The sequence below is a fragment of the Protopterus annectens genome, chromosome 1.part0 (assembly GCF_019279795.1).
Source record: "Protopterus annectens isolate FY-2018-M chromosome 1.part0, PAN1.0, whole genome shotgun sequence".
NCBI classification, from domain to species: Eukaryota; Metazoa; Chordata; order Ceratodontiformes; family Protopteridae; genus Protopterus; species Protopterus annectens.
Genome location: NC_056725.1, coordinates 1,381,567,143 through 1,381,586,364, shown reverse-complemented (window position 1 = coordinate 1,381,586,364; position 19,222 = coordinate 1,381,567,143). Strand labels below are relative to the sequence as shown.

The following is a 19,222-nucleotide window of genomic DNA, read 5'->3' as shown; positions in this document are numbered from 1 at the left end:
ATTGGTATCCACAAATTCACTCCTGGCTTGAGCCCCTATTCTCCCTTGAAAAGGGAGGTACAGTCTAAGGATTGTATTGGTGAGGTCTAAATGGTCACAAGATGTAGTTGTATTGCATTTCTTATAATTCATATCCTTCCTATGAATACAGACATCATTTATCACAGGAAAACTATACTGGGGTACAGCTTTACAACCTTTGAATTATTCAACTAATATCTATTTCATAGGTTCATAGGTTCATAGGTAGGTACTAGGCTATCGGCCCAAGGACCTAAGTAAGCCTAGCCAACAAGATTCCTTGGCTTACACCACCCAAGAAAGTTCATTTCCTGTGCCCCTGTTGAGCAGAGCTACAGAAGTGATCCCCGGGGTGTACTTCCTATTTCCCATCCACTCATCAAGATTTTTCTTGAAGAGTGCTAATGAGGAACTTTGCTTGACATAGATGGGCAGCTTGTTCCAGAGTATAGAAAGTCTCTGGAACAGGAATCTATCCTTCCAGCATGTCCTGATTACCGTGGGGACAAGGTTCAGGTCCCTAGAGCATGTAGCTCAGAGGGATTGGATTTCTTTAGGTGTAGCATGTCCAACAGCTCTGGGTTTAACATAGCTTTATATGTTAGGCAGGGATCTCCTCAGAGTAGGCAATATGCTACAGAGTAAAGCTGGAGTTTTTTGAGATGGTCAGTGTAGGGCATCTGTTTGAGGGCAATAATTCTCTTTGTGAGGTACTTCTGTGGCCTTTCCAGCTGCTGCAGATGTCTTGTGAGGTATTCTCCAAAAGGGACGTTGTACTCTATAATGGGTCTAATGAGTGCCGAGTAGAGGGGAACAATGACCTCTTTTTTTCTGGATGAGAACCCTTTTGTGATGAGGTGTGCCACATAGAAGGATTTCCTGACTTCTGTGGTGATGTGATTATCAAAGGAGAGACTACTGTCCACCTGGGTCCCAAGGTCTCTTATCACACATTCGGCATTAAGTAGTCTGCCGTTTATGTGGTAGTTCATGGGTACAGAGTTTTTACCAAAGGAGATGACAATGCACTTTATGGCAGTGAGCTTGAGGCCATGTCACTGACACCAGGCATCTGTCTCAGTGAGGCCCTTCTGTAGGATGTCCACATCATTTGGGGACTCAGCTATGGCTCTTGGTTTGCAGTCATCTGTGAACTTCGCAAGCCAGAGGCCTTCTGTGTTAGCCTGTACTTCAGAGAAGTAGATACCAAACAGGAGAGCTCCCAGGACTGAACCCTGTGGTACTCCACTTGTCACTGATTTGAAGTCAGATTTGGTGTCTGCAACTTTTACATTGTGGGTTCTGTTAGTGAGCCAGTTGGCAATTCATCTTGTGACATACGGATTTATACCTCGTTTAGTGAGTTTAGCTATAATTCCAGAATGGGGGATGGTGGCAAAAGCCTTGGTGAGATCAAGATAGGCTGTGTGAACCACCTTACCTTCGTCTACAGCTTTGGTGACTGCCTCAAAGAAGTCGATCAAGTTCAGAAGGCATGATCTGCCTTTCACAAACCCGAACTGGGTGGGGTCCAGAGTTTGAAGGTTACCAATGTCTTTGTTTATGAGTTCCATGATGATACTTTCCATGGCCTTGCAGACCAGGCTTTGATGTTATCTGCTTTATTATTATACCATTATTTGTCTTCAGAGTCAGCATAACTATTTTTGATTTCAAATGGAAGAAAAACAGTAAGAAAAGTACTTCACTGTATCTGAGATATTGTTAGTATACCATGTGCTGAGCTCCACCTCAGGTACGAACTATAAAGAACATGTAAGTTCAAATGGTAGCATTGCTTACATGAAGGTTAGCTCCAGTTCAGCAGATATAAAAATTGAAAGAGTGCACCTCAATGTATTTTACTGTCACTATGATGGAATAACATATGAAAAGACCAAGGAAGAAGTGATTGTGTGTTTAGCATTGCATGGTTATACATGCAAGCTCGCACAAGTGTATAGAAACACACACACACACACACACACACACACACACACACACACACACACACACACACACACACACACACACACACACACACACACACACACACACACACACACACACACACACACTGACATATGCACACAGGCACCCATGCACGTGTGCATGCACGTGCACACACACGTGCATGTACACACACTCACACACACACACACGCACACACACACACACACACACACACACACACACACACACACACACACACACACACACACACACACATACATACATCCATGCCATTAAGTGAGAACCTACTTGCCATGACAAACAATAATACATCGGAAGAGATTCCACCAAGCTCAGAGATCTACAATGGAATGTATTTCTGCTCTCCTTGTATGCTTGACTATAACAAGTTTTTGTTTCCTTTCAGATGCCTACACAGATGAAGACCTCATGCTCTACTGGAAGAATGGCAATGAGTCCTTAAAGACAGATGAGAAGATCTCCTTATCACAGTTTCTAATACAGAAGTTTCATACAACTTCCAGACTAGCTTTCTACAGTAGCACGGGTATGAAGCATTATTCTAGCATTATTCTAGCTATCTAAAATATTGCTAAAAACTAGAGTTATCCAAATGTATGATCCAGCTGTGTATTTTCTGTTGAGTATTTCAGTAATAGCCGATATTCTGTGTATGTCTATCCATTTCAGATTCATGCATGAACTTTGCATGAAGAAAGTTCAAACAGACACTACAGACATGGCTGCTAAGAACATCCTTTGCTAAAAGTAATCGATTGTAGCCCTTACTGTACCTTCTTCCCTTTGTTTATACTTCTGAAACTCAGTATTATGTGTTCAGAGCAAATTAATTTAGCACTTTGTCTCTGTCTGTCCCATGTATTATCAGTAATCCAAAATACAAAACAACACAGAACAGCCTACAAGATTTTTCTTTAAAATTATTCTCAAGTGGGAGGGTAGCATCCCTAGGGAGATCTAGATTTGTTTTGGTAGAAGACCAAGCAACTGTAAGTGCATTTAAAATTTTAACTACTTGTTATTGTTTTTATCTTGTATTAGGCTAAAAATGGAACAATAGTCAATGAATGTAATTTTTATTAAAAACCAATAGTAAAGGAACATTGCACTAAGCCATATCTTGATGAATTAAAGATTGTGTACATGTTGGGGGGGTGAAATTCTGATTTTTTTTAATAGGAAAGCATATTTTATTTTGGTATGGAGAGGCCTGAAGTAGCTGATATTTAAAGGAGGATTAAGAAGTGTTCTGAGGCTCAGGGAAGGTTCATCCTTATACACTTTGAGAGCATTTGTTCCACACTTATCACACCTAACTTCAGCAGCATAATTTTTTTTTATAACTAAAATAAAACTGAAACAATACATGTATTTGGAAATGTAATGGATGAAGGTGAAATGGTACACATTGCAGACCTTGACCTGGCCAAGTTTCTGATACAATCCTCCACTTAGGATTAGTCGTTGTCGTCTTCTTTCAGCTTTTCCAGGTTAGGGGTCACCACAGCGGAACACCTGTCTGCTCATGATTGGCAGTGGAGTTTTACAGTGCTGAGTTGCTAGCCCAGCGCCCAACTTTCTACAGAAGTCACACACATGCACGCACTCATGCCTAGGGCCAATTTAGAGTGTCCAATCCACCTACAGCATGTCTTTGGGATATGGGAGGAAACCGGAGCACCCGGAGAAAACCCACATGACCACAGCACTTAGGCATAGTAGAAAAGCTAAATAAACAGGGAATAAGCATAGGTTCATAGGTGTTTACTAGGCTAATAACCACAAGGGCCTTTTTAAGCCTAGCCATGCATCCCGAATATCTGAAAGGTCCTGAGCCCCTTGATAAGTGTAAGCATGGGCCTGGGAGATGAAACATTTACAGTTTACCTGTTTGCATTAGAGATATAGGTGCCAAACCAGGGATGACTTTCCGGTTTCCCATTCAATTGTCCAAGTTGCACTTGAATTGGGTTAGGGAGGAACTCTGCTTCACATGGATGGGGATCCCGTTCCATAGATGGGGTAGTCTCTGGGATACATACCTATCTTTGCAGCAGGTCCTATTTATATTACAGGCAAGGTTAAAGTCTTTAGCATGAATAATTCTGGTACTGTTTGTTTTGTGGATATGTAGGAGGTCCATCAGAGTGGGGTCTGACAATGCCCTGTATGCCAGGCATAGATCTCCTCACAAAAACCTGTAGGAGACAGAATACAGTGATAGGGCCTTGAGGCAGTCAGCATAGGACATATTACTTATGCCCTGTATCCTTTTAGTGAGGAACCTCTGTGGACATTCCAGTTGTTGGATATGCCTGATTAGGTACATACCAAAGGGAGCATTGCACTCAATGATAGGTCTGATGTATGCCAAATACAGTGAAACAATGACTTCCTTGGACTTAGATGCCATACCTTTGTTTATAAGTTGCACAACATAGAATGATGTCCTTACTACTGTAGATACATGATGATCAAAGGCTAGATTACTATCTATGTGTGTCTCTAAGTCCCTGACTACTGGGTCAACTCTAAGGGGTGTGCTGTCAATATGATAGTTACCAGGGATAGATGACTTCCCAAAGGATACTATTATGCATTTCTTGGCATTTAGTTTTAGTCCATGGCTCTGACATCAGTTGTTTGTCTGTGTCAGCCCCTCCTGGAGAACATTTGTGTCAGTATGAGATTCAATGACAGCTCCTAATTTGCAATCATCTGCAAATTTAGTCAGCCAGAGACCACTGACATTGGCCTTGACTTCTGAGAAGTAAATGCCAAAAAGGACTATTCCAAGGACTGATCACTGAGGGACTCCACTTGTGACTGGCCTCTTTGTAGAGGTGGACTCCCCAATTCTAACTTCCTGGGTCCTGTCTGTGAGCCAGTTGGCTATCCATCGGGTGACATATGGGGTTTTACCTAACCTCCTGAGATTGTTAACAATGCCAGAGTAGGGTATTGTGTCAAATGTTTTGGCCAGGTCAAAGTAGGCAGTGTGAACAATTTTGTCCTCATCTATTGCTTTGGTGACCTTCTCAAAGAAGTCCACCAGGTTGAGTAGGCATGATCTTCCCTTGATGAAACCAAACTGGGTTGGGTCCAGTGTCTGGAGGTTTACTATATCTCTATTGATCATCTCCATGTTAATTCTTTCCATGGCTTTACATATAAGACTAGTGAGGCTTATGGGTCTGTAGTTTCCAGGGTCTGTAGATGGCCCACCTTTATGCAGAGGGATGACTGTTGCCTTTCTCCTTTCATGAGCCATGAAGCCTGTTTGTAGGCTACAGTTAAATAGTAATTCCAGAGGCCCTGATATGTCATGTTTCATGCTATTTAGAAGGCATTCTGGGATATTGTCTGGGCCTATTGATGCAGCTTCTTGGTTTTATAGAGAGCATTAAAGATCTGTTCCCTAGTGATAGTAGAGGGAGTTATAGTTGATGGTATTTCCTGAGGGAAGGTTGTGCGGGAGAGAGGAGTAAAGTATGAACTGAATTTATCAGCCAAGAGGTTTGCTATATCTTCTGGCTCAGTATAGGTGGCTACATTTACAATGAGCTCTGCACACAATTGTGTATTGCCTTTGAGGTTGCAGACATAGATAAAGAATGCTTTGTGGTTGTCCTCGGCCTGGGAGGCCAAACTTACATCAAATTTCGCTTTGGCAGACTTTATTTGTCCTCTGAGTTGTTTGTTTAGATTGCTGAGAGTGCTTTTATCCTGCTGGGTGCTACACCTCCTAATATTTTCCATGATTTTCTTCCTCCTGTTATACATCCAATTGATTTTGTGATTACACCATGGTGGCTTGTTTTTTGAGTTTGTTCTGTACTTCCTCCTAGTGGGTACAGCTGCCTCTATGCAGCCAACATGCTTGTACAGGGTTTCATTGAACAGTTCTGCATATGCAGACGTGTTCTCAGGTTTTATAGGGGCTTGAAATTTTGTCAGGTTCTCACTTAATAGCAGGAGATTAGCCTTAGAATAGTTCATGAATATTTCTGGTTTGGCTGGGGGTCCATGTTTTATTTTTACTTCAAATGAGACCATTTTGTGGTCTGACCTTACCAGGGAAGGCATTACAGTAGGGGGTGTGCAGCACTCAGCCACATTAGTGAGGACAAGATCCAATATGGTTGCACCCCTGGTTGGTTTATTGACTATCTGGTCCAGGGAATTTGTGTTTACAAAATCCAGGCATCTCTGTGCATGTACATTTGATGTTGTATAGGATTCCCAGTTAATAGTGTAGTAATTAAAGTCACCCATGAATATGGCATTGGGTTGGATGGTTAGTGTTTCTAATACTTTTAAATACATGGTATGAGTTTCCTGGGTCACAGAAGGGGACCTATAGCTTGCAAGAATTGGTACTATGGTGATTTGAACATGGAGCAACTGAAGTACATTGTCCTGTTTGACCAGCCTTGAGGTATATTTATTTTTGATGTAAACAGAGACAGCTCCACCTTTAGTCTCTGTCTGTGAAGTAGCTGGTCTAAATGTGTGGAAGGCATTATAACCTTGCACTGTTGGTGTGCTGTCTGTGGCTTTAAACCATGTCTCAGAAACCACACAGACATCAGCATTCTCTAGGGTAAAGAGAGCTTCCAGGGAGTGGAGTTTTTTGTTTAGGATCCTAGAACTGAAAAGTAATACTTTTTTGGTTTTGATGTTCTATGTCAGAACTACTTTCAATTTGGCATTGCCTAAAAAAGGCACTATGGGGTTAGACAATGTTTTAGCTAATATTTGAGAGCCTAGAGGGGAGAGATGCCGACCATCTCTGGCAAAGTAGCATGGTCTGTTGACCATCTCTTTCCATGCGGACAAATATTGCACCCCCTTAGAATGACCCCAGAAACTAAGCCAATTATTAAAGTCAGTCATCTTTTGTTCATATTGTGGCATCATCCTTGGAGAAGGTAAAATACTGCTCAATGCTAGGCTTATACCAGCCTGAGACACATATTCTTAGAGCTCTATGATGTCTCTCTTCATATAGTCTAGGGAAGTATGTCTCAGGTGATTTACTCTGACATGGGCTATGACTGAGTCATATTGGTAATTGTGGTCCAATGACCTGAGTGCATGTGTAATGTGGCCGATCCTAGCCCCTGATAAGCAACTGACCATAACTTTCTCCTTACTCAGTCTGGTGAGAGGGACATCAGTGTGTCTCATGATGGAGTCTTCAATGACTAGAATGTTGGATTGTGTGGTGATTTGCCTTATGGGCTTAGAGGAAGAGGCTCCATGAGATGCAGCTCTATGTGTTGATGCAGGTGTTGTTTTGAAAGAGTGCATTTGGAGCTGCTGAGGGTATTTCTTATGTGTACTTTGTCTAGGAGGTCTTTGTGGTTTAGGAAGGTTACATGTAAGTGCCTCAGTATACGTAGGTCTATATGTCTGCTTTGAATTGTGTGTGATGGGTGCAGCATGTGTACTACTGACAGCCTTACTGACATTAACAGTACCTTTATGTGAGAGCTTTGACTCCACTGATGTTGTGTAAATACATCTCTCACATACCATATTAGTTTGAGAATTAGCTGGTTGTCAGTAAACATGAGGCAATTTCTGGATTGCCTCAGGAAGCTCATATCCACCAAGCTGGTAATGGAGGCAGTAGGAAAGTTCATATCCATGGCAACAGACCGTTTTTATTGATTAGACTGTTGGAGTGAGAATATCAATAACTGTCAGGAGTGTCCCTATGTGGACAGTGCTTGTCACTGCAAACTAGTTGTCCTGTGTACAACTAGATATTAGAGAAATTTCAGTTGTGCTTTTACAGGAAAAATGTCACTCAAGGTGTCTTGAGTCTGTACAGAGCACTACCAAACACTTGAGGGGAAACTAATATGTAAACCCTGAAAATTTGAGGATGAAGTAAGTATTTAGGCAGATATTCTGAAGTTAGAAACAAATCAAGCAGTACTTACTGAAAACAAAGAATTAGCTTGGCAAGAATGATGAAAAGAGAGGAGTTGCATGAATAGCTACTGCCTGGCTGCTACTAATGCTGGTCTCACCACAGCTTCACTCTGTTGGGATGCAATACTCCTTTGCTTCTTCTCTCACCAGAAGCTAAATGTTAGCACCAATCCCAAGATGAGAAGCAGGCCACAGCCTGTTTGGTGATCCACAGTCTTGTCCCAGATGATGCAAGGGTCTACAGGCTTGTAGCCTTTTTCTGGTAGATGCCTTGAATAGCAACCAGACCAATCAGGTATGTTAAGCACAGACACTCACTCTCCAACCAGAAACAGTCAGGAATCAATGCACTCTGCTTCTACTCTTACCAGGATCAGAATAAAAGCACAGATTCCAAGCTGTCACCTATAAAGCAGTTATTAGGCTTTCTGGTGATCAGCAATCTTCAGGAAATAATGTTATTGTACTCCTATCACCAGGAGAAAACAGAAGCACTAATCCCAAAATGACTACTGAGAGGCAGAATGTGGGCTCTCCAATAACGGGTGGTCTTCTAATATATGCTTAAAGGTGAGATGAAAAAAAAAGTTTATCCTAAACACTGCAGTGTGCACTAAGCAGTTAGATACGAAAGTGGGTAACTGAAGTTTTAGCTGTCTAAAAAGTTAAGTTTTAGTAGAGAGACACTATTTTAAAAGAGCAAGATAGATTAAAAGGGGGTGGGCACTTTTCTATTATGGTACTGTGGAATACAGTAGGATGGCCAATAAATGTAAATAGTTGAAGGGAAGTAATTTCACAAAATGATAATTTTGTGCTTACTCACACCAGCCAGTAAAAGAAGGCAGGAAACGAGATATATGGTCAAATTAACATAAGGGGCAGGCAACTACAAAGGCAGTGGTGTTTAAGAACACAACAGTAACAGGGTGAGAGTGCAAGAAAATTTTCTCTCTGACTCACAAGAGACAGAGCTGTGGTCTATTTTCAAGTTTTAATATGCAGTTAAAAGCAGAATACAAGTAAATCACAGTGTATGTAACACAAATCACAGTATACAAAAATAGAAAAAGGCAATAAAGTAATAGAAAATACAAAAAAATAAAAAGCAAACTAACCTTTCCCTCACAGCAAACTGTGGCAGAGTCAGGATGAACCTTTCCAGTAAAGCTCTGAAATGTTTTATTTTACCCTTTAATTAGAAGGTTTAGTTCCTAGCTCCACCCCCTCAATTCACAGATGATTAACCTTAACCGACCTGCTCTATCTTATGTGTTACTCCTTAATTGACCTGTTCTAATTTCTGTCTGACTCACAAGAAACAGAACTGTGGTCTCTTTTCAAGTTTTAATATGTAGTTAAAAGCAGAATACAAGTAAATCACAGTGTAAAAAAAAACCAAATCCCAGAATACAAAATAGAAAAAGGCAATAAGGTAATACAAAATACAAGAAATAAAAAGCAAACTAACCTTTCCCTCACAGCAAACTGTGGCAGAGTCTGGGTGAACCTTTCCAGTAAAGCATATCTGTATCACCTGCTGAATTGTCAACTGACTCATAGGATATAGGAGATCAAAATTGGGGAGCAACCTCCACAAACAGACCAGTCACCACTGGAGCCCCCCAGGGTTTGGTGCTGGCACTTCTACTGTTTGGCATCCAATTCTCTGAAGTAAAAATCAAAAACCAAAGGGCCCTGTTTGTAGTTAACTGCATGAGTCCCTATAAATTATCTATCATATGATCCCAGTTATTCTAACTAAGGGTACTATATAATTATCAACAATGAGATGGGTAACACCAATCTAACACCAGACTCAATAGGTTAATTCAAGCACTAAATGTGAAACTGGCTTAAAATGGCCCACAGGGGCAGCCAGCCTATTATTTATTATGAACATATGAACCTATGAAGAGCTGTAATTCTTAAGAATTATAATTTTGTAATATGGCATAAAAAAATAGATTAATTTAGATGAAAACTGTTGCCTTTCTCCACCAAGATATCTGCATAGTCATCAACATCTAGGTTCACAGGCTGGCTGTGACCATTCTTGTAAATGCTAATAGCCTTCACATTACCTTTGCATGCATTTGCTACACTTGGTATTTTATGGATTCCCTTTAAAAAGGGAAATGCTGGTAGGAGACCTTTTATGGTCCCTAGGAAAAGAGACATTTTGTGGTCATGAACATGAAGGGCTCTGTTTGAAAACACATAATATTTACTCCTGTTGAAGGTCTCCACTCATGAATTTCCATGGTTATTAAGTGTCATTCTCTTTAATATGTGAAATTGTGTTGTTCCTTGTTAACCACTGTTGAATGCTGAGGATTGCAATGCCATTTTCAGGTATGTCACAGAAAAGATCACCACCTACATACATAAGACAATGAAAAATGTGTACCTTAATTTAAGACCTGGTACAAAGAGATAGTGTGGATAAATGAGGCAATAAAGTTATACAGGTCATTAAGGATTACATACATGTATGAAGACATGTTAAAAAGTAAAGGTACACAAGAGGAGCCAAATGATAGCAATAAACCATGCTTCAACATACGGTTGCACAAATAATGCAGATTCCATAGTTTTGTTTCTCTACAGATGAGACATCTACCTGCAGAGTTGAGGACTCGTAGTGCTATGATTGTTATATCTGACTGTGATGAGATCTAGGATGTTTAGTGACAAATTTAAGGGATTTAATCATGTCTATTAAAATTAGTAAAAGGGATGCACAGAAAAGAGATAAGAAAACCCCTGCCTCTCCCCTTAAAATATCCCAGTAGTTTATACCATAGCCTGTGCTGGTGATGTAAAAAATGAAAGAAGAGAAAAAGAAAAAAACATGGAAGGTAATTCACACCAGTGTGCACAAATTAGATGCAAACTGTCATATTTAGGAGCTTTGACAGAGGAATAGGGCGTTAAAGTTGTGGCCATAACAGAAATGTGTTGCAAAGAACCGTGGCTGGTGTGCAAACATGCGGGGGTACAGGTAGAAAAGATAAAACCAAGTAAAAAATATGAGGAGGTGGAGTTCTTTATATACACAAAAAAATTAAACAATGAAACAAATGTGTGAAATAAGGAAGAAAAAGTGTTACAGATTATACTGGAAATGGAAAGTAGCAATACCATTTGCATGGGGGTTTTCATCATAACTTCTAATGATGAAAAAGATAAGAATATACTGGAAAGCATCCTTCAGATATCATAGAAAAAGGAGAAACTGTTGATGCTGTACATCTTTATGGCTGATGTTGGACAGAACACCTCAGTTACTGCCATATCTACAAGCAGGACCTTTCCTGATATTGTACAAGGGTTGGTTTCATTATGATAGCACTAGAATGTGCATGAGAAATGACAGTTTTAAAGTTGTGTTTTCAAACAATGAAGGCAAGAGGGGATCTCATATATGGATATCGTCAGGCTTTAGGGAACAAGTAATCAGGAAATAGTGTGGTTCAGTGTGTCATATTAACTATAGAGATAAGTCAGTTAGAAGTGAGGGTCCTGGGTTCAAGCGGATGGACTTTGCCAAAATGGAGGAGAACGTTCTTAAAGATCATGTGTAATTAAAGAGAAATATAACGATTGTGCATATTGCAGTCCTTTCTCTTTTCAAAAGGTAATTGTGCTTTCTAACCAAATAGTTTATTTTTAATTTTAAAGCAAAATAAAATTACTAATGTTTTTGTGTGCTTGCTGCGTACCCAGCTTGGTATGTCCTGGATGCGTGTGCCATATTGTTGTGCATTTTCATGATGAGAATGTGATTAAGGCTTAGAGGTTCACAGTTTGGTACTAGGTTAACTGCCCTTGTGGGGTTATTTTAAGCCTAGCCCCAGTTTCCCTCAAAGGTGACAATCAAACCCTATACCTTGTGCCTGTGAAGTAAACATCTTAACCATTATACCAATCCTCCCACCAGGAAGGCTTATAACATGATTCATTTGCTGTAAGCATTGCTGTGTTAAACATTAAGCAGAAAGGAAATAGCAATGCAATAGCATGTTACAGAAGGATGCATGACAATTGTAATTAAAATATGCCCTGCATCAGTATGAAACAGACTACAGATTAGTAGAAGTATCTCAAAAGAGTGGGGTAAGCCAAAGAAGGTGAGTTTAAATAAAAAAAATCCAGTACTCTTAGACTAATGGATGTTATGAAGCTAAAGAGAAATGCCACATATAAAAGCAAGACTACCATGTATAATCCAGTAGACAGTGTGATTCAGATAGATGCCACAGATCTGGTATATGCTGGCAATTCTGATGTGATTTAGGTGGTGGGAAACCTTCAGGAAAGACTTCCAGCCCCACAAGGACATCACAACTTCTCCCACAAACATGTTCACGATTGCCATACACCAATAAGTGTATGAACATAGTCTGGCTATTAAAAGCAGAGTAATAGTAAGCCATTTTAGTGCCCAATACCACTGCTGCCAGATCTGGTGACCCCTCAACTCTATTTTCTGATCTGATGCCGCTCCTCACCTGACTAGCTGTTTTCCCCTAAGAAGTGCCAGGTCTGATGCACACCACAACTTGAGGAACAAAAAACAAGTGTTTTACTTTACAAAAACTGTAGCAAACTGATTGCTACAAGTTATACAAAGCACAAAGTGCTGAAGCAATCCTGACAAAAGCAGTATTTATGTACTGGTGTTCAGAAATTCCAGAATAGAAATGAATGCACTACCAAGTAATCAGCAAATCTCACTTCCTAATATCCTGCTCCCAGGTACTGAATGATGATTTTTTTTTTAACTTTTATATTGGGTGGAATTTTTTTAGTTTTTATTTTATTTGTTTGTTCATCAGATAAACTTACTAGGCAAGAATGCCTCTTTCAAGGGTAAATTGTGAGGAATTGCTTGTTTAATTGACTTATTTACCTTTGAGTTAGACCCAGGTGTATAAAATGAAACCTGTTAGTAGTTTATGATATAAAAAATAAATGCAACTGAACTAGAAAATGGGTAGTTAAACTACAAATTAAATAAGCAGAACTGCTTTATTTATGTGTATGAAGCTTTTGCATTAAAAAAGACTGGCAATAAAAACAAAACCTTAATCTTGGCAGAATTCTGCTCATTAGTCTGTTATGGATAACCCTGCTGTGCATCATTTTAACTTGCAGTGCATTATTCAACAAGTTTTTATACTGCAGTCTGGCTCCATGGTGCAGAACATCAGAGATCTGATTGCAGCCAAGGTGATTATGATTCAGTTATTAGCCCTGGTACTGAAGGAGCCAGGCAGGCAGGAAGCATGAAAAGTGAAAGGGTGTGGCCTGCTTCCCCTTCTTGGAGAAGGCAGGAGATTCTATGCACTTGGGAGCACACTGAACAGTGCTAACTGCTTGGTGGAGACCAAGGAGCTCACTGTTTGTGTTTTGAAAGGAGTTGAATGACTGCTTCCACAGAATGACTTTTACAGAAGTTAGGGGATGGATAACCATTTGAAATGTTGGGACCTGCTAGAGTGAGTCCCAAAATATGGAGCCTGAATGACTGAAAGATTGAACTTACTTATACTAAGTCTGATATGCTATTTCTTGGAATATTCCCTTTTCTCCAAGGTATGGCAATCTTGGAGGTGGTATATATAAATTCAGGGGGTAGGGGTGGGGTACAGGGGGAGCCCCCCCCCATACAAAAAGAAGCTTTAAGGAGAAGAGCGATCTTTGAAATTTGCTCTTATCATGTGTTTATGGTCTTTTTTCTTTTTTTCTCTTTTTTTTTTTTGCATGTCAGCACTCAGCATTTCAAATACTGACATTTCAACAGGGAAATGTCCTCCATCTCCAGCCAACTGCACACACCTGATACCTCACTGAGCAAGTTCCAGCAGGGATAGGCAGAAAACAAGAGTAAAAAAATCTGAAGCCAACCATGTTGGCTGTCTCAGTGATGGCTCCTCCTGACTGAACCTTACCCCAGTGACAGACCCAGAGGAGGCCGATAACCAACAAATAGCAGGCACAAAACAGAAAAAGAATATCGCAACAGAGTTTGATAAAAGTGTGAAAATACAATCTTAACAGATATAAAATGAACTAAAAGTATACAAAGAATAAAACTGTAAAAGATTAAATGGATGAGAAAAACATAAATAAAGGAGTGTATGTGAAGCTGCACTATTATAACATTACTGACCTGTCTCTATAGGTAAACTTTAATCTAGGACTATAAAGTACCAATAAAACACCACTTCCTTAATTGACATAGCAGAGAATGACAAAAACTATGAAATATCAAAAGGAAAGCTGCAAGTCACAGAAGATTCTAGTGTAATTCCAAGATTCTGTTATAGCCCCCTGTAAACTGAGAATAGCTGATTGTCTCACCTTGTATCTGATCTGTTTTGAACAGGCAGCCAATTTATTGTTCCAGCAGACAAAGAATATAGTTAGATGAGATGTGACAGAATTAGTGTCCTCATCAAAACATTTTACAAGACGTGTAAGTGTTACAGTTATTGATCCATCCTAGACATTGCTTCATGGTAGCAGCCAAACAGATTTAAAAGGACAAAAGATACACCCATGTATTCAATTAACTCCGTGCAGGAATAGTGCTATTCCTGCATGGAGTGAACCATGTCTGTGTAGCATTAGCATTAACAGCAGCACGCCTTGCATATTCATGAAGGCACGCTACTGCTAAGGATAAACCAACACAAAGGGTACTGAGGGCAGGGGGCATGTCTAAACAGTGCATGCACACCCAACATGCCCCCTGCACTTGGAAAGTGCCATATGGCACTTTTTAAAAGTATTTCAGCATCCATGGACACTGAAATGAAATAAAATGAGCATTTCAGTGTCTGCAGACACTGAAATAGGTAGGGGAGCAAGAAACAATGCAGGGGGTGTGTGACAGGTTCTGTCACACACACCCTGCATTGTAAAAGTGCCATACGGCCATAGCTATCAACTGAACGGGTGCCTGCAGAATGTCCAGATGTCTGCCTCATATACTTCTTAACCATCTAGAGCAATAAAGCTGTACAAAGCCATAAATAATGGGGGGACAAAGGCACACAAATAGGGACATTCACTAAATATTGCACTGAGGAACCCAGAAAGCTGACAGAATAAAAGGTATGCAGTAGCATGGACATCCTGAAGACTGAAACACAAATGTCTGCCATATGAAATTGCTATATGGCCATAGCCATTAACTGTACAGGCTTCACCAGAATGCCCAGATGCCTGCCTCACATACCTGTTAACCTCCTAGAGTGACAAAGCTGTACAAGGCCATAAATAATTAAAAATATTTTTTTCCATACTAAGGTATGTTTAAGTGTAGCTGAGTGGGTGTGTGCATTATGGCCCTCTGCCCAGCACTGCTTAAATACCTAAGAGGAGATAAATAAAAATATACAGCTAAAATCTCAATGCAGGGATAGTGTAGTGGTTAGAGTTCTGGCTTTGTATGCAGGTGTTCATGATTCAAGTACCAAGGTAGGCATTTTATTTTTACATAGGAAAGCAGTATTAAAATTATTTTTTCCTTTTTAAATTACGTAGTAATTGATATTTGTCAACCAGGGTAGTGTAGCTGGTCTAAAATGGAAGTGTGAGTGGATATAACATGTGAAACCTCCCATGAATACACAAGTGTCCCATACAGTATAGTCACACCCCTTGGTAATGTAATGAAAGCACATGGAGGGACGTCATGTAAAGTAAATCATATACACTTACTAAATGAAGTCATTATTCTATTTGTAAAAATTTAAAGTGAGCAATGATTAGCAGTGCTCAGCTATGCTTAGCTAGTTTAACTTTGCTTAGACGTGAACGCTAAGCAGCAGTCATCTCAACTAAGTGGATTTGCACACTGTTAAGCAATGTTCAGCAATTACCCCTTTAAGTATTGTTAAAATTAGCTTACTGGGTTTGTGCATGGCTAAGCTGTGCTCAACAGTTTCAAAATCGACCAGTGATGGCAAAGGATGGGAATATGGCCTTATTTATACCACACAGGTGGGAACACAGCTAATACCTGTTATAGTTCAATCTGTGCAGGAGCCATGGCTGGCGAAGGTGAGGGTTTACACTCTAGGGTGCAGCGCTGGGGCATCCTGGAGTCCAGATGTCATGGCTGGACTCCTTGTACGTAACCATGATGAGAGACTGCTGCAGAGCCAGTACCAGGGCTCACAATATAAAGCGGAGGCCTGTGACTTGCTCGCCCATGATCTCACCAGTGCTACTGGCATTCTCCAAACTGGTGAGCAGGTCTGAAACCACTATGCTGACCTAAAACAGAGGAAGGGGGCACTCTTGGACCAGTGGATCCAAGATGTCAGGGACAACCGTGCTCCAGCAGTTTGTAAGTATCACAGATATAGGTGTATCAAATTCTAGCCTGAGGATGTGATAGACAGGTATGCATAATGTTTGTCTTTCTCCCCTACAGCTCCAGCAGAGAAGAATAGTAACATCGAAGCCCATGCCGACAGACTGCTGAGGATGTGCTGACAGGCTGGTGAGTAAAAATCTATTTTGCAGTATATTGTGCAAATAAGTAAGAAGGTGTTCATTGTTTACTGCTAGTTGGTATACTGTTACTGTTTTAACTGAATAAATAAAGTTTGTCTGACTAATATTGATCTGAAATAAACATTTGTAACACAAACTGGTGTGTTTACTCTGGTGTATTGTTGTAGACTTAGAATGGAGCTGTAAAACAAGATATAAATGCCCTATGTTAACCTTTGCTTTCCAGATTGTAGTAATTCAAAGGATTAATGCACAGTACACTAACTATCTGTCATGCATGCATCACAGGATTACAATATCAGACTGTCTAACCAAGAACGTAATAGGCAGAAACCAGTGAAACAAGAAACAACAGTTTCCCAGTAGCTCAGTGTGATGAAAAATAGATTTGTTGTTAGTCTGTATACCCAGACATGGTCCAAATCTAGGGATTGGTACTAAGATGTGTGCATATCTACACACAAGGAATCAGGAATATATGTAAAAACAGCCAGGTAGTGTTAACAGATATTTTCTCCACAGGTTTTACACATAAGGAAATGTTTGTAGTAGCTGTATGAAGAGTATACTAATAAACTGTGTACAACTGTTCAACTGTCCCACCACAAGCCTGCAAATGACAGCAGGATAGGTACATACAACATGCACTCTTCACGATACATGTCTCTCAAGTGTTACGCTGTCACAGCTAGTGGTCACTGCTCCCAATAACCCTGGACACTGATATGAAACCAGTTGATGTATGCCAGTAGCACAGTCACATAGCAGTAGTTCAGGGTACCCCTTCTATGCCAGATATGTAACCCTGACATGTACGAGTCCCAACTAGTCATGTACTCAGAGTTGTCACAGTTTGCCCCATACCATTCCAGGCTGTCAGTGTAATAGGTATGTTTGTGCTACAGAAGCTATGTGCCATAGGTAGATGTAAAGTGAGGGCAGACCCATAGAGTATTAAACAGTACCGCTGTGGAAAATAGAAACATAAACAGTTGTTAATGGACCTTTTGTCTCTACCCCACCCCTTATCTGGAGCAATGCTATAATTCATATACTATGGGTATGTTGTTCTCCAAACTTAATGTTGGGACTTGTGTTCTATTATTGTTCATATATTTGATTGGTTGCATGTTAACATACCTTGTTCAAATACCATTGTTGGTGGCCTGTTGCCATCAATGTTACTGGCATGCTGTTACAATGCATACTGTTGTTCTATTTATGCATGTGTTCTGTTTGCTATGCAACTGTTTCAAATCTGTTTTATGGGGTTAATTGGAACACTCACGCATGCTGTTATAACTAATCTTGAAATGTGTTGTTCATGACTAGCCAACATAATTTATAAAACCTCAACACTATAGCATGTTTGGGAAGGCAGATCCCAGTGGATCCACCTATCTCACCTCATCTGACCATGGCACCAGGCCGCAGCACATCTGGGACCCAACCCGAGACTTCCTCGTCTGTTGGTCCTGCACCAACTTCGGGTGGAACTGCCTCAGGTGACAGGGCCCGTTCCACCCCAGGAGCAGGCATGGACATGACTCTGTCACCCGCAATCAGTTCCGGGATATGGTACACAGCATCATCTGAACAGAGTTGGATGACTGGCTGCACCAGATGGAAGGCCGCCTGGCATACCCAGCCCCCAGCACAAGCCACCTTCTGGGCCACGAAGGTGCAATGGTGACTGCCCATGGGTGGGGACCTCAGTTCTCCTGTATCCATTTGGGAGCTCATGAGCTTCGGATTCTCAACCACCCTCCCCATCAAAGGTGTTTACCTCCTCATGTGTCATATACCAGTCCAGTCTGCTGTCTTGTCTATCTTGTCTGTCTGCAAATGCAACCTATCCTATCCAACCTACCCCCCAAAAAATACCTGCAGAATTCTCCAACATCCCAATCTCACCTTAAAAAAAAAGGGGACATCTGTCCCACAAAAAAATTGCCCCATACATAGATCTACATTTTGGCCCATGTACAGTGAAACTAATCAATCTACCGACAGATTATTCTGCAAATGTCTGTCACCAACACCCCTTCCTGTGGGGAGTGAGTCTGTAAATTCCAAATTCTACACATTATTCATAGCTGTTGCTGCAGAAGAAATGTAGAGCTATGGTCCTGTCTGACACCTGTCCTGTACATCTCTAGCTGCTTTTCCTAATGTTTTACCCCCTGCTTGTCCCCATTTCACCACTTTCCTATCACCCTTTTTTTCTTTTCTTTAATTAAAAGTAGCGTGGGTGTAAGCAGGAGTAAGTGGTGCTAAGTAAAGCTAAGAGGGCTTGACCATCTGTTAGCAATGCTTAGCTCCATGCAAAACCATGCAAACCCACTTTGTCTCCATCAGCCCTTGTTCTGCCCAGCAACAAAATAATCAGTGCTGCCAACTCTCGAACCCAGGATGCTATGCACTAAAATCACAGCAATGTACCACTATACCATCTGAGTTGTGGGAATCTGTAATGCTTTTACAAACATATCATGTATTCTGGTCATTTAACATTAATGAAAAAAAAGTCATCACTTCCAAGTCTGGAACCCAGGACCCTGTGCACTACATCACAGCAACATACCTCTATACCATCTGAGCTGTAGGAAATTGCAATGTTTAACAAACATATCATGCACGACAGTCATTTAACATAAGGGATATTATATATCTGCATTACTCTTATGTGCAGATATATGTGTGTGTGTGTGTGTGTGTGTGTGTGTGT

The 19,222-nt window shown here is 40.6% G+C and overlaps 1 protein-coding gene across 2 annotated transcripts in view; it reads left to right on the top strand.

Annotated features, from left to right (window-relative positions):
• Positions 1–19,222, top strand: part of LOC122798246 (gamma-aminobutyric acid receptor subunit rho-2-like) — an 817,188-nt gene that overhangs the window by 612,307 nt on the left and 185,659 nt on the right. For both annotated transcript variants that reach the window (XM_044067049.1, XM_044067039.1), the window contains one exon: positions 2,402–2,542. In XM_044067049.1, coding sequence (XP_043922984.1) covers positions 2,402–2,542 — 141 coding nt within the window. The remainder of the gene's footprint in view (positions 1–2,401; positions 2,543–19,222) is intronic.